Consider the following 25,451-nt stretch of genomic DNA (forward strand, 5'->3'; position numbering starts at 1 on the left):
ACAGTGTACCTTCTTTGTAATGTTGGGAGGGAATAATTACAGTTCATCAGCAACTTTACCATACAATAATCCTCCTGGCATTACAAAGAAGCTACAATGTTGCAGATAAAGCCAGCCAGGGACTTGTTTACATCAGCCATCTCAGAAAGTAGGGGGAAGAGGGGGAGACAGAGAGAAAGGCTCACATACAGATGTGTCTTTAGCAGAAAGCAGCAGCTTAGAACTGAGGGAGGGAGACTGGATAGATAACATTTATGGAGAGAATTGTTAGTCTCCCCATAGGCAGCAACATATCAAAAGTTGTTTAAAGGGGTACTCCAGCACGGGGGGGGGGGGGGAGGCACTTTTTTGCTGGGACCAGGGAGGAGGTGGCCGAGAAAAAAGACGTCCACTCAACTCCCCGGTTCCAGTGGCGGGTCCCACATCACAGCGCTCTGGTGCCCGGCCGCGTCCGGGTGTCTGGCGCGGGCCCGAGACGTGACGTCTTAGGTCCGCTCAGCCACTCTGTGAAGGAGGCAGGATCCGTTTCAAGTCCGCTCAGATCCCGCCTCTGTCACTGAGTGGCTGAGCGTACCTGAGACGTATCGTCTCGGGCCCGCGTCAGACACCCGGAAGCGGATGGGAACCGGGCACCCACCGCTGGAACCGGGGTGGTGAGTGGACGTCTTTTCCCTCGGCCAGCTCCTCCCCGGTCCCAGCAAAAAAGTGCCCCCCCCCCCCCGCTGGAGTACCCCTTTAAGACAATAAATAAACCAAAGTTTTAAACAAATGTTTAACATAAAAAGGATTTATTCCATAGTAAATTTTCTGGAGACACATTCCCCTTTAAAGTTGAGAACAAAAAGAAAGCAGCAACCTATCAGAAAGCAGCTGGAAAAGTGAACTTTGAACAGGGGCACTTAGTGAGGACACTACCTGCATCTTAAGACACTGTCACTGCAGTTTTTGTGCCAAAGCCAGAAGTAGAGAAGGGAGATAACAGAAGGATTTATACTTCGGCTTCCTACTGGATCCATTTCTAGCTTTGGCTCAAAAATTGCAGTTTGTGTGAAACTAGCTGACAGTCTAACAAATGTTCAAAGGGAATCTGTCAGCTGCAATTTAGGTTCCAAACAGCTGACACCATGACATAGCTGTTAGGAGACACATGGTACCTTTTAGATTTCCAGCTGTGATGCAGAACATACAAAAATGCTTTTATCCTATAGTAGGAAGATTCAAAGATGCCTTCCGAGCTCCTGAAGTGTAGTAAGCTGTAACACCTCCTCCCTCCTATATCTGACCCTGCTTGGCTTTTGCTTCCATATCAATCAACCAGGTTAGGAGGTATTACAGCTTGCAGCTATTCAGGAGCTTGGGAAAGCTTTTTTGTCTCTTTGTACCAAAAGCATTATTCTATATTCTGAAACCACAGCTAGATATAAAAAAAGGTACCCTGTGTCTCCTTGGTCTAACAGCCAACAGTCTCAGCAGTTTAAAACATTATTGCATGTCTAGCAGGGATATCAAGGGACTCCCCAACATACATCTTGCTGTATAGCTGTGACAGATGCCCTTTAGTGGCTCCCATGTAAAAAAAAAAAAAAACAAGACCCTATAGCGCTGAATCTGATGAAGAGGTAGTACATCGAAACATGCTTTCCCAATATAAGTCTCAGAAGTGCAACAACTTTGTACTTCATTAAAGAGCTACACTTCCATTGAGCCTGTCAGTGCCAGCATTTCCCAGACTTCAGAACACTGCAGGACCTCCAGAGTCTCATCCTATGGATTAGCTTAGGAGGTCTGTGCTATTCCGTCCAGCACAAACAGAAACCCCAATGGAAACGACTAGAAGGGAGGCCAAAATTACGCTTTTCAGCCTCTGTCAGGTGACTGGGGTTATCTGTACATTTGCCATATGTGTTGGTAAACAAACAGCAAACAGACACTATATAGGGTCTTACAATGTAAACATATACCAAATTAATTAAGGGGAGAGTCAAAAGTCTGAAAAAAGTTACCCTCTGCCACTTTAGGTTGCATCAAGATGGTGGTTGTGGTGGTTGGGGGATAGTGGCATGTCACAAGTAGCGCCTATTGGTCTGCTTTCCGCAGCAGAACCAAATGGCTGCCACTCACCAAATCCGTACTGAACCCCTGTAAATAGGGAAGAGCTTAGATGTATTTTCTTGTCATAGGAAGTGTTTTACACATACGGCTGTAATTTTGAGATAAAAATATGGCCAGAAGGGCAAACACCGTATAAAATAATAGCCCTAATTGATTATGTTTGTCCAAATAACAAAATATGCTCATTACTGCTTTAAAAAAAACAAAACTGATTTTTTTTCCTCATCTGTTTACACATTGTTTAAATTTTCAATACAAATTACAGTAATATTTAGCTTTTATTTTACTGTGTGTGGGCATACCCAATTTCTAGAAGCAGAATACTGAGCAGAGGAAACAGTAATGGGGGTTGTGGGAAGATCTTTTGGTGACCTTATTATTATCGTTCTAAGAATCTAATATTCTGGAAAAAATCATGTTAAAAATAAAGGAATTTTAATGAATCTGGTCCCTGACTTTTGACTCTCCCCCTTCAAAATGTAACAGTTAACTCCAATCTTTTTTTCTTTCTTTACAAAACATAGCTGATCAACCCTAGAACACTTTGTAAACTATTTTTAGAATATTCTGTAAACTATTGTAACCATAAAAAGTATATAAAAAAAGAAAAACCTTCACTAAAACATTGTATGGGTTTATAAAACTATCCCTAGAAAGAGGGAGGTACCGATTAGTAACAGTCTAGTATAGCAGGACAAGCAAGTGTCATACATCAGTTTGTTTGGCTTTTTTTCTTTCTGACAGATGTGAACCTGTGCTGAATCCCTTCACCCTGAACATAGTTTAACCCTTTCTCCGCTTTCAAGCTACTGATCCCCGAAGCAGTAAGGTGAATGTTGTGGTGTACATTCACTAAAGCTCAGGAGAATTCTTCCAGGAAACGAATGTGAAAATCCTTTACGCTCTGTAACAAAAGTCTCAGCTTATCCACTGGTGGAAGAATAGTCATTCTGAAAAAGAAAGGAGAATCCTGTTACTTAGGTATTCTTCTATGGAATGTGCAACAGACTGACCGTAGGAGAGGGGAGTGTACAATATACCCTACTCCGTAATCTTCTATTTTACTCTGGGCTGAGGATAATTTTCTTCCAGAGTAAGGGTGGTATTACACGGGCTGATGGGGGCCCGATAATACCTGTAAACGAGCAGTGATCTGCTAGATCGTCGCTTGTTTACTGGACCTATTACACAGCCCGATAATCGTTAAACAAGGGCTGCAGGGACATCATTACCGATGTCCTTGCTTAACTATATACAATACCTATCCACGTTGCAGGGCTGCTGCTGCGGTCTTCTTCTCCACGGGTCCTGCGCGCTCTAACTTCAGAATGGCCTGTCAGCTGACAGGTCGCTCAGCCAATCACAGGCCGGGACCGCCGCAGCCTGTGATTGGCCAGGCAGCCTGTCAGCTGACAGGCCACTCTGAAGCTAGAGCGCGCAGGACCCGGGGAGAAGACCGCAGCAGCTGCTCTGCAACGTGGATAGGTAGTGTATATTGTCAGTCGCGCACCGCTTTTACACGTAGCGGGGTGCGGTCGGCGCCCGACGAAAATAGGTCCAAACCTATATCAACGATCAGCCGATGATCATTGTCATCGGCTGATCGTAGTATTTATTACATGGAGCGATAATCGGCCGAATCGGGCCAATTATCGTTCCGTGTAATAGTACCCTAACAGGGGATGAACAAGAATCCCTGTCCTCATAATGTCTACTGCACGTCACATATCTCCAATGCTGGGAGATCATCATACATGTATAGTTGTGACTGAGGTTTGTCTTGTTCCTCACACCGTCAAAAACCTTCTTTAGCATAAGACAATTAAAATGGTGACAGTGAATTAAAAAAAACTTACCTAAAGTGATAAGTCCCTTCACGCTGTCCAAACCCGCTTCCAGGAACAACACATATGCCGGTCTCCTCCAGTAACCGCATGCAGTAAAACATGTCGGGTGCCATCTGCAATTCCTGATGACATATAAAGTCATTCGTTAAGAGACATAAAAGAAATCCAGAAAAGCACTAAAATATGAGGATTTTTTAGCACTTTAAATTGAGTCTAACAATACTAGGGAGAAAAAAAAAAAAAAGGCACCCAGGGATTAAAATAACCATTGAGACCTTCCTAGTCAGGTGCTGCAACAGACAGATGCGCCTTAAAGTGAATCTGTCAGCTGCAATTCATGTTCCACATTTTTGCAATGTCTGGCAGAAACATACATCATAGTGCTCCCTGACACACATTTCTGATGTATAGCTGTGACAGATGTAAAAAAAAAATATATATATATATATTATATATATATATATCCGGACAGTATAAATTTTTCCTGATTCCTGCCCTCTGGAGGTCTGTGCTATTCCATTTGGCAACTAAACAAAAACCCCAAAAGAAACTACCTGAAGGGAGGCCAAAATGACACTTTTTTGGCCTGTCAGGTGTCATCTATACATTTGCCATATTTTTTGTTAAAACAAGCAACAAACAGACAAGCCATAGGCACAAGCCGGTCTAGCTGGAGACTTACGTCCATGCAGTAGGAAGTGATGACACCTGTAAAGGTGAAGACGACAATTGGCTCCTTTCATATATCAGTCTGTGCTTTCAGAACATAGAAATAGATTTTTATTCTGAAACTCCTTAGTGACCAAGTCAATTTTTGTTTTTCCCCTAATCGTGTTTAAAAGACCAAAGCACTTGTATTTGTTCACCTACAGACCCATATGAGAAGGGCGGGGAGGTTCATCTTTACTCTGTTTGCCCTGTGGTAAAACTGACATTTATCTATGTTCCTCAAGTCAGTACCATTACAACAACAGGCAATTTATATAAACTTATGTTATTGCTTTTAAAAAATTATGTTTAAAAATAAATAAATGTGTTTAAAATGGCCCTATTCTGAGCCTTATAACATTTGTATCTTTGGTGCTATTTGAGGTGTTCTTTTTTGCGCCATAATCTGTACTAAAACTAAAAAAGTGTGGGGGGGGATTTGAAAAGTTTTAATATGGGAGATACATATAGTTCAAAAAACTTTTTTTTATATCTTTGTAATCCACCTAGGGGACTTCTATGAGCAATATCATAATTACTCATGCAGATCAATGCAGCACCTATGTACTGCATTGACCGTTATATGTACTCAAATGCTAGGGACTGGACCACCAATGGTGGCCTTTTATCGGCGCAATCAGTTTTGACAGAGGCATTTATTTGGTTAATTAGCTGGCACAGAGAATCACTCTGTGGCGGCTTATCGCTGCGGCCCCCAGCTGCTATCAGCAGCCTTCTCTGTACCCTCATAGGGACTCCATGATGTACCAGGTACGGTTAACACAAAGAGGTATTTTGAAGCCCAAGGTGGTAATACTTACTTGCCCTCCCTCCCATCCTAATCTCTACTTTTGTGTTAATCAGATAGAAGCTGAGCCCCAAGCAGGAATAGTAATGGAATGGAGAGGCATTGAAACTTTGGACATGAAAATAAAGGCATTTTTCTACAGTTATATATGAAAGGTACCAACTGTCCCCTTGACGTAACAGGTATTCAGAAATTTGATACATGAATTGCAGCTGAAAGATTCACTTAACATCTTGGAATTGTCGTGGCACCAGCCGCAGCAAGAACAAACAAACGTCACTCTGCTCATTGCAGTTTCTGCATGCCCCTTTGCCATAGAACTTGTTGGAAGCCACTCGTCTATCTAAATTTACAAAGCAAAGTGTGTAACATACATTACGGTACATTTTTTCACATTACCTCAGCTTTTTCTACAGCACGGGAAGGGATAAAGATTCGGGGAAAGGCGTACATGGCACCCTGCAGTGGGTTACACTGAATGCCAGGAACCTGGTTGAACAGCTCTTCTGTCAGCTTAGCCTTGTGAGCCAGGGTGGAGAGAACAGTTTCCTTCTCCTGCAAAGAGACTACATAGTCAGAAGTCTTCACTATCCACATGACTGGCAGATACTGGCATCACCTAGTTTCTATAACAAACAGGTATTAGCTATCTGTGCTAAACATACCTGGATGAACTGCTGGTAAGACTCCTCATAAGGCTGAGGGGGGTTCACGACAACATCCATGGCTGCCTGGCCAGACACAGGAGGACACAGGCGCACAGAAAGCATCTTCACCAGCTGTGCTTTAATGTCAGGATGCAGGTTTAACACCTCCATATACCCTCCACGGTATCCACACCTGAAATACATAAACGTAGTAAGTGTTTAGGCAGCACAACTCCTGTGATATTGGCTAAAATTGTAAATGTACCTGGCTGAAGTGGTTCTCCTTCAAACCACCAACTCCATTATAAAGATGGAGTCACTGTGTGACCATTAGAACAATACACTGCTATAATCTGAAGTATTTATGATGGAAGGTCAAGGTATTGCCCATCTAAAAAATGTGGATAATAAGTTGACCGCTGGGTTCTGACCACCGGGATCCCACTGATCCAGAGAACGGGGGACACAATCGCCTAGCAATGAATGGAGTTTCTCAGTGCACCTGCCTAGCTTAGTACTCCTAAGTGTTCGGTATACCCATAGAAAATGAATAAAGTGCAGTCTGCGCAGGAGTGCTCCATTCACTGCTAGAAAATTGCTTCCCAACCGTATCATTGCCTGTGGTCAAACCCTTATCGATAGGGAATAACAAGCTCAGGTACGAAAACCCCTTCATATGAGCAGGTTTGGAGATCTTTCTAATCACCGCCACTGACATCCTGTGTAAGCTGTAGTTAAACAGCCAGCACTTGCCACACGTGGAGCTCCTGAGACCACTGAATGCTCTCTGACCAAACAACTTGACTTACATACATCAAATGGGGGGGGGGAGTAGTTTTAATAAGGCAAATGAGGATTATAAGAGGGGGTCCCACTTCTAGACCTCCTCTTATACAATAGGTTTATACCATCATGGAGGTGAATTGTGCTGTCATGCACATCTTCCCTCCCAGCAACAAAAAAAAACAAAAAAACTCCATTGGACTTGAGCTGCGCTTGTTTTACACAGACAGCTATTCATATGACAGGCCATCGAATAATATTAAAATAATTTTCCCTGCAGTGGCCGACACATAATACAACAAAAAGAAATTGTTTGCTGGGGGTACCAGAAGCATGCCTCACAGCAGTAAGTGGATCCCCAAAGCAAACACTTTTTATTCTTAAAGGGGGAGGCAATCTCTTCAAATGAGACTGTCAGTTATAATTCGTTAGGAACAGTTCAGACTGTTAGGTTCTGTTTGGACAGAAAGACACATGGTTCTTTTCATAAATGCATCTATGCCAGTAGAATGTAGAAAAATGCTAATAACACAGAGCCTCTTTTAAGCTTCTGAACAGCAGCAAGCTAGAATATCTACTTTCTCCCTTCCCTGCTGGACCGACAACTGGAAGCGGAGTCCCTAGCAGGGTCAGGTATTGGGGGGGGGGGGGGGCAAGGAGGTTTCTCTTATTGGAGCAGCCCTACCATCCTCTTGGTTGGAGTCTGCACTTACTCTCCCATGTAACCTTTAGAGGTTGAGTGGAAAGAGGCAAGTTCTACGTTGTTGCTGTATTCTGGTCCCATCTCACAAAGGACTTTTTTGAAGGAATGGAATTGGCAGTCCTTAGAATAGACATTGTCCTGGTAGACCTAGGAATACACAAAATAAAGAATGAGTCACCCACCAGTTGGGAGACATGTTCTCTGAGAATCTTATGTAAAATACACTCGAGTCTGGAACAAAACTTTCTATTAAGAAGGAGTTTCTGGTGACATTTCATATTTCAGAAATTCTGCCTAGTACTGGTCTTTAAAGAGGTTGGCCACTTTATAGTGAAATGGTTCAGAGTACAGTGCAAGTAATGGTGAGTTTATACAAATATATTTATCTGACAGATTTTTAAAGCCAAAGCCAGGATCAAACTATAAACAGAGAACAGGTCATAAAGGAAAGACGGAGATTTCTCCTCTTCTCAAATCCATTCCTTCCTTTGGCTTCAGATAAATCTGTCTGTGTAAACACACCATAAGTGCACTCACATGTCCCATCCTCTGTGTCCTCCATAGACATATACAGGGTCAGTGGTAGGTACTGGAGGTGGGGCATAGTCAGACTCACCACAGAGCAGGACATCCCAGCCTAGAGGAGGGGAATCTAATTTTATCTCTATGGGATTCACAGGGAGCTGCTGTCAGCAAATGTAGTGAGTACACTGAACTATTTTACTATAAAGTGGCCAACCCCTTTAATACAGAACTGTGTGAACAGTGTCTACCTATGCAGTAGTACATAGTCATTGGAAGAAACATTCTAGGGAAAACAGATTAGATGGGTTGTGTCTAGCTCTAACTCTAAGGAATGGAGTGCTCTGCCCTCTCAATCTACCTGGATATAACACAGTTTTGTAAAGAGTGTTTCTTTAATTGATGAGGTGCTACTGCAAACCTGTAAACCTAACCATGTGTCATGATAAAAAAAAAAAAAAAAATTACCTCATCTGCAAGAAGAAACAGTCCCTCCTCCCAGGCAAACTGAATCACTTCTTCTATACAACGCCTGCTCTGCACCTGCCCTGCATGAGGAAGAAGCCATGACTTACTATAATGTTACCAGGCTTAATATATCAAACAGTATGTAGCCTATAAAACACAGCAAACAAAGAAACCTTTATATCTCCAACTAACTCACCTGTGGGGTTTCCTGGGTTTATAATACAAAGCACTTTGGGATTGGAGTATTCCTTGGCCTGGTACAAAGCTCTCCTCAGCTCATTGACATCTAGGGCCCAGCAGTGGTCCTCATCCAGGTAATAATTCACCTGCACAGCGTCCAGCTCTGAAATAGCTGCCGAGTATAAGGGATACTGAGGGATGGGGATCATAACCCCTGTCCGAGACTTTCCTTCCCCAGATACAAGGATCTTCAGGATGCTCTGTAATGCACACAAAACACTTATATTACATGTGACAATCTTCAGGATTTTCAGGTTACAAGACACTGCAGGTCACAACAGGACAGAGGTTAACAAAGTGAGCACTATGTATGCATTTAGAGGGCGATATGAGGACTTGTTTTTATACATACGTTTTTAAATGTACTTTTTAATGGCAAATTTTACCTTATGAAATTCTGCTTATTTTAGGGGGGTTTAGTTTCCCGACCTTATTCTTTGTGTGGGGTACATTAGGAAGCATGCTCTGTGGGCTAAATCCACAGCGAGAGGGAGGCTAAAGCCCTTTAAACACGCGTTGATGTTGAGAAGCAAACGAGTGCCATCAGCGCTCGTTTGCTCCTCGTTCCTTCCTCGCTGATGATGCTATTACATGCGACAGGAGCGAGCGGTTGAGTACAGGGGAAGCCGCAGGGAGGCTGCCCAGGTGATCGCTAGACCCTCCGGGCAGCCTATAGCCAGGGCTGTGGAGTTGGAGTTGGAGTCGGAGCTAGTTTTGAATTGAATCGGAGTCAGAGTTTGAAGAAAATGTACCGACTCCAGCTTTAAGAAAAATCTTAATAAAATGTTGAATTGAATTTTGATATGAATTTTTTATGAAGTTTTGCTCATGAATATATATTATGAGCAACATTCTAATAGGACACTGGCCCTATTACATAAGGGTGGTCGGGGAACATATCAGTAATAGGACACTGGCCTTATTAGATAAGGGTGGTCGGGGACTATATCAGTAATAGGACACTGGCCCTATTACATAAGGGTGGTCGGGGAATATATCAGTAATAGGACACTGGCCCTATTACATAAGGGTGGTCGGGGAACATATCAGTAATAGGACACTGGCCCTATTACATAAGGGTGGTCGGGGAATATATCAGTAATAGGACACTGGCCCTATTACATAAGGGGGGGGTCGGGGAATATATCAGTAATAGGACACTGGCCCTATTACATAAGGGTGGTCGGGGAACATATCAGTAATAGGACACTGGCCTTATTAGATAAGGGTGGTCGGGGACTATATCAGTAATAGGACACTGGCCCTATTACATAAGGGTGGTCGGGGAATATATCAGTAATAGGACACTGGCCCTATTACATAAGGGTGGTCGGGGAACATATCAGTAATAGGACACTGGCCCTATTACATAAGGGTGGTCGGGGAATATATCAGTAATAGGACACTGGCCCTATTACATAAGGGGGGGGTCGGGGAATATATCAGTAATAGGACACTGGCCCTATTACATAAGGGTGGTCGGGGAACATATCAGTAATAGGACACTGGCCTTATTAGATAAGGGTGGTCGGGGACTATATCAGTAATAGGACACTGGCCCTATTACATAAGGGTGGTCGGGGAATATATCAGTAATAGGACACTGGCCCTATTACATAAGGGTGGTCGGGGAACATATCAGTAATAGGACACTGGCCCTATTACATAAGGGTGGTCGGGGAATATATCAGTAATAGGACACTGGCCCTATTACATAAGGGGGGGGGTCGGGGAATATATCAGTAATAGGACACTGGCCCTATTACATAAGGGTGGTCGGGGAACATATCAGTAATTGCAATATTTCAGTATTATTGTACAATACAGATAGTAAAATGGAAAATGATGAAAAAAAAACATTAAAAATTCTTAAAAAAATACATTAAACATAAAAGCTTGATTTAAACAGTCGGTCATTTTCTGATGACGCATTCAGTTTAATGCTCCCATGATTGATATATCTGCCATAGGGCATTAAGTGCTAGGGAGGATGTAACTTCCTAGTATTCCCACAAATGAAAAGGTAAGGATGTCTGGCTCACCCAGCCTCTATGCATGTGCATGTGTCCAAACCTACAGCATTTCTGTGGAAAATCCAATTGACTGGCACTGGCAAACTTGTTCCTTTTATTATATCTGGATAGAGGCTGCCAGCTTTTTGTTGGTATGAGCTATTTTGCTGCTTTTGCCCTCCTTATGGGCACACCTACATAAGGGGGCATAGTACTCGGAAAATGTATTGTGGTCACACTGGTTTAGGGCAGATTTCTGAACAACTGGGCGATTTATTATGCATTATATCCTTGTATGTATCTATCTATCTATTAGCAAAACTTACAGCAATGCCATCACTAGCTCCAGTGGTGAGATAAATATTTTCTGGTTCTGCAGGAACACCTCCATCCCTCTGCTGAATATAGCGAGCAACGTCTTCCCGAATACAACTGACCCCCTGACTGGCACTGTAGGAGCCTGGAAATGAAAGAAAATTAAAGGGAACATTTCATCATTACAAACAAAGACAGAGCAGAGAGAGAGCTAAACCGATTCATAGAGATAGATAGATAGATAGATAGATAGATAGATAGATAGATAGATAATATCTATCTATCTCTTTGTGGGAAAAGATTCACTACTACTTATTCATTTCTTGAAGTCGATGATCTGTCCTTTGTAAGATGTCTGGTGGGTGATCCCATCCCTGAGTGACATTGTACATTTGCTTAGCTCATCCTGCTCTGCAACATGAAGGCGATAGATCATTTTTTTTCAGGTTTTATTAACCCCTTCATGACCGAGGTCATTGATGACCGGGTCAAATTAAAGCAATGTCGCCTCCTCGTTTTTAAAAGCCATAGCATAAAACAAATTTGCAATCATGGTGTTTTTTCCCGCTTTTCATTTACGCTGTTCACCATGCGGGAACAATATTGTTATAGTTTAATAGATAGAACAATTCTGCACGCTACGATATGTAATGTTTATTTTTTATCTTTTTTTAAATATTTTTATTTGTATAATAAGAAAAGGGGTAATATAAATCTTTAAGAGGGCATTTTGTGTGGTTTTTTTTAATTATATATATATATATATATATATATATATATATATATATATATATATATATATATATATATATATATATAGAAATCAAAAAATATTCCACGGCACTAGAGATGAGGGAGGGTGCCTGCTCTTCACCGCCCGATTCAAGGCGGACCAATATAAAATCCAAAAATATAGCGGCACAACCAATAGTGAATGAAGTGAGGTTTATTTGCTCATAAAAGGTACAGCAACGTTTCAGTCCATACTATATGGACCTTTCTCAAGCCATAGTGAACACACTAACACAGCAAAATCTTATATACATGTGTAAGTAGATCAATAAAGTGACGACACAGACATCAATTAGTGAAAAAGACATGTTGAAAAACATATGTAACAAGTGAATACATGAAATAACGTAGTAATTATGAGGATAAATATCCATAAATATAAAGTGTACAATAAAGTGTATACAGTGCATATATTTAGATAATAAAAGTTAATTAACCATTAAGGAACACCTGATGAGCGATATCCGTCATCCAATAGTTTCCAACGTGTAAACAGCATGGAGACACACCTCTAGTGTGGAAGTACTGGTGGAACGCAAATCAATATGGACGCAACGGAGTGCGTGTCAGTATGACTGCGCATGTGCGGGAACAAGTCTCGCGATGAAACGGACATAGACGCAGAGCCCAAAACATAAAATAAACTAAACCAATAACTGAGAGAAATAAAGAAAAGACCTGCTATCCGCAAAAGGTCTAAAATTCTATATTGAACTGTCTACAATGGGTCTGTATTCAAATCAAGGCACAAAGTCGTGACGGTGACACTCACACCATATTCGGGGTAAAACGCACAGTGTGAACCAACACTATCTGATAGATGATGCAACTCTAATTAACACAGGGGAGAGACAAGGATCCAATATAAGACCCTCAATCTCAACAGCAGACACCAACGGCTAGTCGGGTATGGTTAAATATCCGTAAGCTATGGTACCACTACCCCCGTGGGGGCACCACTAGATCAAGATAGGAAGAGGAATCCCCAGTGTGGGTCTCCAGCCACTGTGCTGAAAACATAAGACAATAAATAAAATACATAAGAAAAGCACAAAAATAAAATTAAAATTGAACACAAAACTAAAAAACAGGGCAAAAACTGCATCAGTCCGATATATTTGGTGGCTCCACAGTAGTCTACGTGATGGTGTTATGGACGACGTCTGATCAACTCCACAGGTGTCCTTACAAGAGGCTTGAAATATAAATCTACAATGTAAAGAGAAAGAAGGTAAATAAGAGTAAATGAAACAATACATAATGAATATAATGAGAATATACAAGGTGTGTTCAAAAAGACCATCTACTCAGTGAGGAAAGCGATAGCACCATGTACGGTTCTTCTGCCAGGACACGACCTGCGTGTCTTCTTTATAAACAATATTTGGGCAATATCTTATAATCCACATTGAGTCCATGTGGATTATAAGATATTGCCCAAATATTGTTTATAAAGAAGACACGCAGGTCGTGTCCTGGCAGAAGAACCGTACATGGTGCTATCGCTTTCCTCACTGAGTAGATGGTCTTTTTGAACACACCTTGTATATTCTCATTATATTCATTATGTATTGTTTCATTTACTCTTATTTACCTTCTTTCTCTTTACATTGTAGATTTATATTTCAAGCCTCTTGTAAGGACACCTGTGGAGTTGATCAGACGTCGTCCATAACACCATCACGTAGACTACTGTGGAGCCACCAAATATATCGGACTGATGCAGTTTTTGCCCTGTTTTTTAGTTTTGTGTTCAATTTTAATTTTATTTTTGTGCTTTTCTTATTATGTATTTTATTTATTGTCTTATGTTTTCAGCACAGTGGCTGGAGACCCACACTGGGGATTCCTCTTCCTATCTTGATCTAGTGGTGCCCCCACGGGGGTAGTGGTACCATAGCTTACGGATATTTAACCATACCCGACTAGCCGTTGGTGTCTGCTGTTGAGATTGAGGGTCTTATATTGGATCCTTGTCTCTCCCCTGTGTTAATTGGAGTTGCATCATCTATCAGATAGTGTTGGTTCACACTGTGCGTTTTACCCCGAATATGGTGTGAGTGTCACCGTCACGACTTTGTGCCTTGATTTGAATACAGACCCATTGTAGACAGTTCAATATAGAATTTTAGACCTTTTGCGGATAGCAGGTCTTTTCTTTATTTCTCTCAGTTATTGGTTTAGTTTATTTTATGTTTTGGGCTCTGCGTCTATGTCCGTTTCATCGCGAGACTTGTTCCCGCACATGCGCAGTCATACTGACACGCACTCCGTTGCGTCCATATTGATTTGCGTTCCACCAGTACTTCCACACTAGAGGTGTGTCTCCATGCTGTTTACACGTTGGAAACTATTGGATGACGGATATCGCTCATCAGGTGTTCCTTAATGGTTAATTAACTTTTATTATCTAAATATATGCACTGTATACACTTTATTGTACACTTTATATTTATGGATATTTATCCTCATAATTACTACGTTATTTCATGTATTCACTTGTTACATATGTTTTTCAACATGTCTTTTTCACTAATTGATGTCTGTGTCGTCACTTTATTGATCTACTTACACATGTATATAAGATTTTGCTGTGTTAGTGTGTTCACTATGGCTTGAGAAAGGTCCATATAGTATGGACTGAAACGTTGCTGTACCTTTTATGAGCAAATAAACCTCACTTCATTCACTATTGGTTGTGCCGCTATATTTTTGGATTTTATATATATATATATATATATATATATATATATATATATATATATATATATATATATTTTAAAACTTTTTTTTATATATTTTTTTACACAGATTGCATTGCATATATAAGTCCCTTAGGGGACTTATATATGCAATGCTCTGATTACATATACTGATGAATGCTACACCGTAGCATTCATCAGTGTTATCAGCTATCTGTTCATATAGTCTGCCTGAGAGCAGACTATGAACAGATTAAAGATCCGACAGGACGGAGGTAAGTGGCTTAACCCCGCTTGTCGGCACATGTGATGGGCCCCAATCATTCAGTAAAAGACCCTTGTCCTGCAACTGACTACCTTAAACGCTGTGATCACTGTGCATCACAGCGTATAAGGGGGCTAATGACAGGCAGCTGCGGGACGGCGGCTGCTGTCATTCCCGAGTCTGAGGGCTGTAATGTGTGCATGGCTGATCACATTGAAACGGCCCTGCACACATTAAAACACCTTCACAGCCAGGAATGTTTATATACATTCCTGCTGCACAGGGTATGTCCAGCAGGAATGCATATAGCCATATAGCTGACGTGAAGAGGGTAAATAGTTCCCTTCCGCTGTTGTTTCAAACAACTGTCCCCCATTACATAGCCTATGTGATCTTAGCATATTCTTCATTGATCCAAAATGATTCCCTACCCCCCCCCCCAAAAAAAAAAAACCCCAAAAACAAAAAAACAGCTTTACACTCTTCCCCACATGGTGTTGTCCACTGCCTGTTAGGTAAAATCTGTCTCTTGTAACAACCTCAGCAAGATTACAGGAGGAAACAGAGGGGCTTAGTATGTTCTCTATACTGCAGAGAGAGAAAAACTTGCTTCGCCGTCTCTGCTGTTAATCTAATGTCTGCTCACATAGCACCTTGCAAAAACCCATATCAGCAGCAACTCCCCCTCCCCACCCCACCTATAACAGCGCCAGCCTGTTCAGTGCTCAGGGTAACCCATTTCTTGCTGTAATTATTATTATTTTTTTTTTTGTGCGCACTGAACATGGAAGCACAATACCGGGTTAATGTCCGGAGAGGACAGAGCAAGCTCTTTTTCCATCTCCCTGTTCTAAAAATCCATTTACTATATGGTCCCCAGATAGGGGATGTATCCGATATTAAACTGATTAGAACAGATACTGCACTTGATCTTAGCCAAAAGGCTAAAAAGCGATATACTGTTTCTTTTATGTACACTGAATTAGCACCCATGAAAAACCCAGAGCATCGGTAACCCCTTCTGGAGCTGACGTCATCTATGGTAGTTTAGTGCCAGCCTATTTAGTGTACTTTCACCAGAGCTATGTCACAGCACAGCAGAGTATATGTGTTGTGCTGTAATTGGCTGGTGAAGTAAGGCAGCAAGTAACTATATATGCACTACTCAAAGAAAAGTGGAGCTATATAAGTAATGCAATGTGCCTGCAGTGTGGTGGATTTGAATGGGGCAGTGGTTAAGCACGTGCACAATTATCACATACAGCGCTATAGGTATGAGAGCACTGGGCGGTGGTCAACAACCCCGGATTCTAACATTGTCATAGCGGTGAGAATTTCTATATCTCTGTGCACCAATTTTTCAGAATGAATTTCACTCACCAAGGCTTTGTCCCCCACAGGACATCAGAATGCGTCTTGCTCTGTCCTTGGCATCCCGTGGAAATCGAGGATTATCTAAGAGATCCGGATATGTGCAAAGAGCTACAACCTGCAGTAAAAACAGTCAGGATTATACACAACCAAGAGGGAGCAGTGTAGGGGTGGTGCAAAATACAAGCAGAGAGCTAGTAATCAAGTTTACCTGTCGAAGAAATGTGATTGGCTGCTGTCCCATGGCATGAGCATCACCAATGTTCGCTTTGATGACCTCACTGAACGGTTTCTTGATCCCCTACAAACAATTGGGAAAACATATCAAGTTTTTTGTGAAGCAGAAGAACTAGAGCCAACTCCCGGTATCAATCCACTATGGCAAAATCGGAATAACTCCAGTATAGTATTGGAGTCCTCATGCCATCTTTGATGTATGACATCACATTATGATATGGTCCAACCAGCATATATTATGTGATGCAACATATTGTATTCAGTGATCGTTTTTACATGAAATATCCGTTTCTATGTGTATTCTTCTACAAGAAGGAGATGATTTGCTAGCACCACCTTGTTTGTAGAAGCTTTTTCATGTGGCCCCCTTTTTGGACTACTAAACGTTGTTTAGTGCACATTGTACTATGCCATGATTAAGACGTGTATACAATGAAACGTGTTGGCATTTGCACTTTTATATACATTGATGTTGGATTTTAACATACTCTAAGGGTGTGTTCACATGTACAGGATCTGCAGCAGATCTGTAGAAGATTTGAAGTTGCAGATTCAATGCAAAGTAACTCTGGGCCATCAAATCTGCTGCGGATCTGCTGCAGATTCATATCTGCGCCATCAAATCTGCTGCAGATCCTGTACGTGTGAACGCACCCTTATAAAGCTTTGAAGTTTTATCTACCCTGGAGCTGGAAGTATCCTGATTTTGTCATAACCCACAAGACGGCAGTAATTCTCTAGTAGTATGACTGAACTGATACGGATGTCACATGTTCTAAAATTATGCAACTACCCCACCCCCAATTGCGATTTGCATGTGCATCTGATAGCTGCAGGCCGAGGGAGTTGCCACGGTAACTGCATTTCATACAAAGAGCCTATTGTGCAGCAGCAGAGATTTCCAGAAATACTTGATTTTTCTCCGGCTCATTTCTGTAAAAAAAAAAAAAATCTCAAATCTGCTTTAAAATGTCTCCATTTTCAGAAACCTTTAAGAACTACCAGTCATCCCAGGCTTTAGTTTCAGTCAAAATAATAGTCTAGATTTTAAAGACATTCCTGTTATATTCCAGTCATCACTTTCCACAGACCCTGGGCCGCATACGTCAGCACTTCCTTACTGTCTATCAGGTCTCACCACAGCTCTGACATGAACTGCACACTGACTGACATTAACAGAGGGGTTCCCAAAGGGACTGTCCAAATCTGACAACCTCATTTAGGCTCTGGGTATAATATACAGCCATTATTACAAGACAGTCTGGAGCTGGAATGAGAGGTCACATGACATCGGTGTGGTCGCCTCAGTTCCCATTCACTTCTGTTTGGAGGATTTTTCTAGGCATAATGTGAGCTGGACCTAACACTAGACAGAAAGCATCCACACTACATTCCCAATGGCTGCTTTATGTACCTTGTCTCTTCACATAGCCGTGACTGAGCCATATATGAGCCATGAACAACTGCACGGTCAGGAAGAAGAGTACAAGAAGCAGACATGCCATCATCTCCTCCTGTCAGGAGCTCATTCACACTTCTGCAGGAAAATAGAATATGATGGGCAGTACTGTTCATTTGCTTTTACAATTGGTTTTAAAGGGGTTCTCCAGTGCTACAAAAACATGGCCACTTTCTTTCAGAGACAACACGACTCTTCACCCAGTTCAGGTATGGTTTGCAATTAAGCTCCATTCACTTCAATGGAACTGTGCAGTAAAAACCCACCCAAGCTGGAGACAAGAGTGGGGCTGTCTCTGGAAGAAAGTGGCCATGTTTTTGTAGCACTGGATAACCCCTTTAATGCATTACTTTCTTTTGTAGTAACTTTTGACATGTCTGATGACAAAGGTTACAGATCGCACCAGGTCTCCATCCTGAAACCAGGTGTGATCTGGAGATACAGATGTCAGGTACATGTGTTCGGCAGCTTATGACTTTCACTCAGCTGTCACTCAAATCTGATTAGTTCCATTGCAGCCTATGGAATGAACAAGTCTGTTTTGGCTGACAGCTGGGCAGGGTACATGCAGCATATTATATGGAAGCGTACTAAAATGCTGATAGCCCCCTATTGCACTGGGGATATGCCTGTTAGGGTCCATTTACACAGAAAGATTATCTGACAGATTATCTGCCAAAGATTTCAAGCCAAAGCCAGGAATGGATTTGAAAAGAGGAAAAATCTCAGGCTTTCCTTTATGACCTGATCTTTGCTTATAAACAATTCCTGTTTTGGCTTCAAATCTTTGGCAGATAATCTGTCAGATAATTTTTCTGTGTAAATGGACCCTTATGCTACGTTTAAACGAAGCGATAATTCGCCCAATCGATCGTTTAACGATTTTGTAGCAACGATTTGGTTTTCATAACGACCAGCGTTTAGACGAATAAATCGTTAGAAAATTTGTAAGAAAATTCGTACGAAAGATCATTATTGCGATAATTTTTAAGATCGCTTAAGCCCATCTTTTATATAGGGTGAATCTTCGAAAGACTGTTTACACGAAGCGATCTGCAAATTTTTAGCGAGCGACGAACAATGATTTAAGAACATGTTAAAAGATCAAAATGAAAGATTTTTCACTCATCGCTTGATCGTTTGCTGTGTTTACATGGAACGATTATCGATCAATGCGATCGTTTTTGCGAAAATTCGAACGATAATCGTTCCGTGTAAACGCAGCATTACTTTCATCCTCTGTGCCTTTCCCATGCACTTAGTCGTTTGCTCCACAGGCTGGTAAGACCATTAGGAGCACTGCGCCATCCCCAGCTGGCCCAATCCATTGATTATCGTTAGAAAGCGGTGGACCAGCACTATGGGGGCAGGCAGTGCTCCTAACGGTCTTGGAGCAAACGACTAACTGCATCAAAACAGGGCCAAGGAGGTAAGTAAGAGACATAGTTTCCTCTGCGGCGTCTCCTGCACAACAGGGAGCGATTAGGTAGGTCTAACCTGCTGATAGTTCCCCTTTAATAGAGATGACAGCAACTTGGGCATGCTCGAGCCTGATCGCTTAGCATTTTAACACGGGTGGCTGACAAACTTGGATGCAGCCCTAGTCAGGGAAAACATAAGGATACAGCCATAGGCTTTAATCACACACTGCTGAAATGGCGTCCGGTTTTACTGGACTGTCTTTTTGCGATGAATAATGGCCATCATTAGAAAATAACGGCCTTTATTAGTTGTTAAATGAGGGCCGTCCAATAAAAATGGCCTTTATGTCAACAGTGCGTGAGCATAGCCTATGGCTGTATGCTTATGTTTTCCCAGACTCCCTTGAGTTGCATCAAACTTCGTCAGCCACAGCTATTCAAATGCCGAACCCATCTGACCCGAGCGTACTCAAGTCAAGCTCATCTCTAGTCTTCAAATTAGAGGCAATATCACAACCACACGCATTGTTGACAGCTTGCTGTCTAGGTTACCGACCACCGCTCTGCTTTAAAAGGAGTGGTCATGCTGATATATATATATATATATATATATATCAAAACATGGTGTAAAGTGAAACTGGCTCAGTTGCCCCTAGCAACCAATCAGATTCCACCTTTCATTCCTCACAGACTCTTTGGAAAATGAAAGGTGGAATCTGATTGGTTTCACTTTACACCATGTTTGATAAATCTCCCCTTATCTCTCTCTATATCTATCTATCTATCTATCTATCTATCTATCTATATATATATACACACACACGCACACACACACACACAATACAGTCTATACATAGTATATTTATACTGTATAATACACGTAAATTTGCACACTTAGCACATCTATCAGCCTGACTGGTTTTAAAGCAGAGCAGTGTTTGGTAACCTAGACAACAAGCTCTTATCAATGGGAGGGGAAGAGCGGCATATCAGGAGAAGGCGGCAAGTTTGCTAAATGAATATATTTTTATAAGTTAGCTGAGATGGGACTACATCTGTAAAAGGGTTCGTATGGTTTGTACAGTGCCAGTCTGTGCTCAGGGTCATAGCGTGACCCCATTGTTACTGGCTAGTCACAGTATACAGGCTGGCATAAATGGTATATATAGCTGACAGCATCCGCAGGGAATGAGCTGGAGCCTGTCACCAGAGGAGTGTCCCTGGAGCTGTATCCTCCTACAGGTGGAGCCTTGTCTAGGAGGTGGGGTAGTGACAGTAGGCCATTATATCCAGAATATGGATACAGGGGGAGGGGTGGCCCTAATACCATGTTACTATGAGGATTGCTCCTGGTTGTAGGTGCCATCAGCAGAATACAGGCATGTGGGGTCAGTAGACGCCACGTACATGGTGACCCCAGTATATGGAGAATGCTGTGTAAGCATCCAGCAGTAAATACCATCCGGATACATGCACAGTCAGCCGCTGGCTGCGACATCCAGAGGGCAGCGGCTGATGCAATGGGCTCTGCGGGGCAGCAGAGCTCTTACTGTTCTGCACAGACAAGCTCTGCTCTGCTCCATCTAGTGCTACATCCCTGCAGTAAGACAGCTGTCTCAATATTGGGAGGCACAGCTAGTGCCGAGAGGAAGTCATGCTGGGACTTAAGGTTCCTCCACAGCTGTTTCATGTGAATTGGGTATGTGGGTAGCAGCACACGGACCATGCTGGGAGATGTAGTTCCACAGCTTACCCTATACGCCATGCTGAGAGATGCAGTTCCACAGCTTACCCTATGAACCATGCTGGGAGATGTAGTTCCACAGCTTACCCAATACACCATGCTGGGAGATTAAGTTCCACAGCTTACCCTATCCACCCTGCTGGGAGATGTAGTTCCACAGCTTACCCTATCCACCCTGCTGGGAGATGCAGTTCCACAGCTTACCCTATCCACCCTGCTGAGAGATGTAGTTCCACAGCTTACCCTATCCACCCTGCTGGGAGATCTAGTTCCACAGCTTACCCTATCCTCCCTGCTGGGAGATGTAGTTCCACAGCTTACCCTATCCACCCTGCTGGGAGATGCAGTTCCACAGCTTACCCTATCCACCCTGCTGAGAGATGTAGTTCCACAGCTTACCCTATCCACCCTGCTGGGAGATGTAGTTCCACAGCTTACCCTATCCTCCCTGCTGGGAGATGTAGTTCCACAGCTTACCCTATCCACCCTGCTGGGAGATGTAGTTCCACAGCTTACCCTATCCACCCTGCTGGGAGATGTAGTTCCACAGCTTACCCTATCCTCCCTGCTGGGAGATGTAGTTCCACAGTTTACCCTATCCACCCTGCTGGGAGATGTAGTTCCGCAGCTTACCCTATCCACCCTGCTGGGAGATGTAGTTCCACAGCTTACCCTATCCACCCTGCTGAGAGATGTAGTTCCACAGCTTACCCTATCCACCCTGCTGGGAGATGTAGTTCCACAGCTTACCCTATCCACCCTGCTGGGAGATGTAGTTCCACAGCTTACCCTATCCACCCTGCTGGGAGATGTAGTTCCACAGCTTACCCTATCCACCATGCTGGGATCCACTATGCACTATGTATGTAACCCACATGCGGGGATTTTGGGGAGTTTCTGCCTGACGTTTGCACTTCTCCCTTGCTATGAAGTCATGCTTGGAGCTGTAGTTCCCCGCCTCACCTGCTGCAGCTCCCTCTCTATCTCCCCGGCTTTCATCACGATGGGTCCCCGCACTGCGTACTCCACCGCCCGGACCTGCGGGTTCATGGACTGCAGGGTGAGGATCCTGTCCCGGGGAGGGCGGATGGCCGGGGCCTCGGCGGCGGAGCAGCTGTATGGCCGGGGGGCATTGCCCCGAAACAAGCCCCGGAGCAGTAAGCGCAGCCTGCCCCCCATGTCCCGGCACTGAGCGCTCCACTTCTCCCGCACTCTCACTGACTCAGGGGCTTCAGGGCCACGTTATCAGTCATGTGACCAGTGTGGTCCTCCATCCGCCGGGAATATGCTGATTGTAACGCCCTCTAGTGACGATCTGTAGAAATGACGAGGTTTGGTTTAAACAAGTAGGCGTTGTCTGTGGTAAGCGATCATAGCTCAGCTCCTGGTCTGTTGCTAAGGGCAACTGCTCCATATACTACAATACATGTTTTATGTACATGATTTATATATGATTAAATGGCTTGTCCGCACAGAATCTGCAGCAATTCCACCGCAAAGGCATGTGAATGGAGAATAGTTTGTGCCTCATTCACATGCTCTGGAAATTTTGTGTACTTTCATTTAACTTTATGGGTGCACACTACGGAATCCCGAGGGAACACCCGTCAGTATTCCGCAGCTCGAACCCAATCAAGGACTGTGGCGGCCACGCGCGTCTCTACTGCTCCCATAGGTTTCTTTCTATGGTTTGCCAGATTCTGCTGTCCGCCCGAATAATGAGCGGGTTCAGGGCGGGTTCACACTACGGAATTCTCGCGGACAATGTCAGCGGAATTCTGTCAGCTGTCCGCCCGCACGGGCACACGCTTTTTCACCGACTCCATAGACACCATTCTATGGGCCGCACGTATTCCGTGATCCGGTGAAAGAAGTGACATGACATAAAGCGAAATATGCCGGCCCATAGAATGGTGTCTATGGGGCCGGCGGAAAGGCGCCCAGATGTGCGGGCGGACAGCTGACAGAATTCCACGGACATTGTCTGCGAGAATTCCGTAGTGTGAACCCGCCCTCATTCTTTGGGCAGACGGCGGAATCCGGCAAACCATAGAATGGAGCCTATGGGAGCAGCGGAGATGCGTGCGGCCGTCAGAGTCCGCAAGTGTGTGCGAGCTGCGGAATACGCATGTGAATGTGGCCATACATTTTCAATAGCTGTTGGCTGAACATTTGTTCAGCTGACAATTCTCTCCTAGCTTCCTCTCTATGGGGCCATATTACACTGCCTGTCCTGCTGTCTAGTCACATGACTCCATCACTCATAGGGCACATTCACACTACGGAATCGGTGCCAAAATTCTGTACGGAACCCCAGCGTGTGGACAAATCCTGCCAAATCCTGTCTGCTATCTGTTTGAATGGGAGGGCTCGTGTGCCTTCACTCTCCGTATATACATTTTGTATCATTCAACAATGTTAACCCCCCCACCACCACCAAATTGTGTTTTGTTTATTTTTTCAATTTCACCTCAGAAATATTTTGTTTCTGATTGTGCTGATTACAGCATGATAACTAAAAAAAATAATGAAGGTAAATTGTAAACTTGCTTTATATGACATCCCCTGTTTAATTAGATTTTGACAGTGCCCAGTTAACTAATAGGCGCCGGGAGAAGAGGTCGGGGTCGACAGTGATTGGGTATGTATACTTTATTTAACTTCCGGGGGGTGGGGGTCAGTTGGAGCTGGGAAAGGGGGGAATAGGGCCAGACAGCTTTGTAATTTGCGTTAATTAGGCAGAAAAAGCTATTGGCCGCCCTACCCCTTTAATATTAATAAAAACATCATTGCAGAGGGCTCTAGCCGTTGTGCCCAATGTAGAGATGTTCACCAGCAAGGGCGTAACTTCCACTGTAGCAGCCATAGAGGCTGCTGTGGGGCCCGCTGCATCACTGGGCCCCCTAAGCTGTCATCATTTGCAGCACCCGGGTCTCCCAGGTTCTGCAAATGTCCCTTTAACTGCAAGCACTCCTGACCAGCACTTGCAGTTATGCAGTTATGACTACACTTGATGGCTTAGTGTTCAGTGGGTGGGTGGGGGTGGGGGGGGGCCCAATCAAAATCTGCTATGGGGCCCAGCAATTTCTAGTTACGCCGCTGTCCACCAGTGATGAGTGAACATCAGAAAAACATCCAGGTCGTATGAGTGACATCTGGAGAAATCGGATGCTGCCATAGGCCTGCCAGGAAAACATGGATCTAGCTGTATCCATGTTTTCCAGGACTCCTTTGGGTGGCAACCAATTTCTCCAGACGTCAGCAGTTGACAAATGTTTTGTGTTCGGCCATGCGGCTGGCCCGGACATTTTTTTCTCGGTTTGCTCATCTCTAATGTCCACTGCCACATTTATCTTCCATTAAAACTGAACTTGCATTCCTCGGCAGTAGCAAAATGTTACCTATAGTAATACATTTCAAATACAAGTGTATCTAGACCTTCCCTGCCACTGCACCAATAGCTGACACTCAAGCCTCTTCTGGATATCCTCAGGGATGTGGAAATCCCATACAGATGGGGTTGTCCTTTCAGTTTGGTAAACCACTAGCCCATCCTTTCAAAGCACTGCATAGTCAAGCCTGAAGGAAAGGACTGTAATGGGACTTCCCTATACACCCTTATTGCTAGCCTTGAAGCTGAGAGCTAATCTAAAACCGGTTTGCCGGCTCTGCAATAATGGTGTATCTCTACTTATTATTTGTGGTATATATGCGGTATACTTTACATATATGTTTTATGAGCCCTGAATATGCCAGTAGTGGTCTTACCTGTTATTCTACAACTGTTGCATCTGTTGGGGGGGGGGGGGGGGGGGGGAGGTGTCACAGGTTGGAATCCACTGACCATTAGGATAGCATGTATCAAAAAGCTTGTGAAATAATGGCTTCCTTGCTTCTTCAAGTGTATTGTGCATTTTACAACCTTTTAGTTTCATTCTCATAAAATACTTTGCCTTCAGATCACTCAGATTACTTGTGTGTTTTTTTTGTTTAATAAATTCCATATTTTATTTAGAGTGCCTGTTTTACAATATGCTGTTCAATATGTTTTGTATATTGTATTACACCTGCACTAGCTGCTCTACTGGTTGATGCTTGTTTATACCTTATGTTAATGTATCATTCATCCATCACCAGGAATATGAGATCCCTATCTACAACATTTCTCCCATAGTTTTGGACCTTCACAGATTAACACCTATACATATTTTGTACATGCTAGTTAGCATTTTACTGTATTTTTTTTTCTTTTTGTGATTTGTCCCAGCAGAAAAAAGTTATTACCTGCCCCTGAT

The 25,451-nt window shown here is 43.2% G+C and overlaps 1 protein-coding gene and 1 non-coding gene across 5 annotated transcripts; both read right to left on the minus strand.

Moving 5' to 3' along the window:
• Positions 1–791: 791 nt before the first annotated feature.
• GPT2 (glutamic--pyruvic transaminase 2) lies at positions 792–22,504 on the minus strand. Of its 4 annotated transcripts, none has more exons than XM_069966201.1 (11): positions 22,120–22,504; positions 16,507–16,596; positions 16,305–16,413; positions 11,177–11,310; positions 8,795–9,038; positions 8,599–8,678; positions 7,619–7,755; positions 6,141–6,315; positions 5,875–6,030; positions 3,969–4,081; positions 792–3,062 (listed from the first exon to the last, which is right to left on the minus strand). In XM_069966201.1, exons 1-11 carry the CDS (start codon positions 22,333–22,335, stop codon positions 2,972–2,974), a joined length of 1,545 nt encoding a protein of 514 aa, XP_069822302.1. In that variant the 5' UTR covers positions 22,336–22,504; the 3' UTR covers positions 792–2,971. The 4 variants fall into 4 exon arrangements, with proteins under 4 accessions (XP_069822302.1, XP_069822305.1, XP_069822306.1 ...); XM_069966204.1 differs by lacking the exon at positions 22,120–22,504 and adding an exon at positions 17,947–17,965; XM_069966205.1 differs by lacking the exon at positions 22,120–22,504 and adding an exon at positions 17,786–17,806.
• On the minus strand, positions 15,693–15,880 carry LOC138790147 (U2 spliceosomal RNA). The gene has a single exon (XR_011362858.1). It is a non-coding gene; the product is annotated as a U2 spliceosomal RNA (small nuclear RNA).
• Positions 22,505–25,451: the final 2,947 nt, after the last annotated feature.

This window comes from Dendropsophus ebraccatus, chromosome 4 (assembly GCF_027789765.1).
Source record: "Dendropsophus ebraccatus isolate aDenEbr1 chromosome 4, aDenEbr1.pat, whole genome shotgun sequence".
NCBI lineage: Eukaryota > Metazoa > Chordata > Amphibia > Anura > Hylidae > Dendropsophus > Dendropsophus ebraccatus.

Coding starts and splice junctions, on each gene's coding strand:
- GPT2 (XM_069966201.1), bottom strand. CDS start 22,335: ATGGGGGGCAGGCTGCGCTTACTGCTCCGGGGCTTGTTTCGGGGCAAT. Junction 4,082..5,874: donor GTGCTGTAGAAAAAGCTGAG/GTAATGTGAAAA, acceptor ATATGTCATCAG/GAATTGCAGATGGCACCCGA. Junction 3,063..3,968: donor GAAGGGACTTATCACTTTAG/GTAAGTTTTTTT, acceptor TTTCTTTTTCAG/AATGACTATTCTTCCACCAG.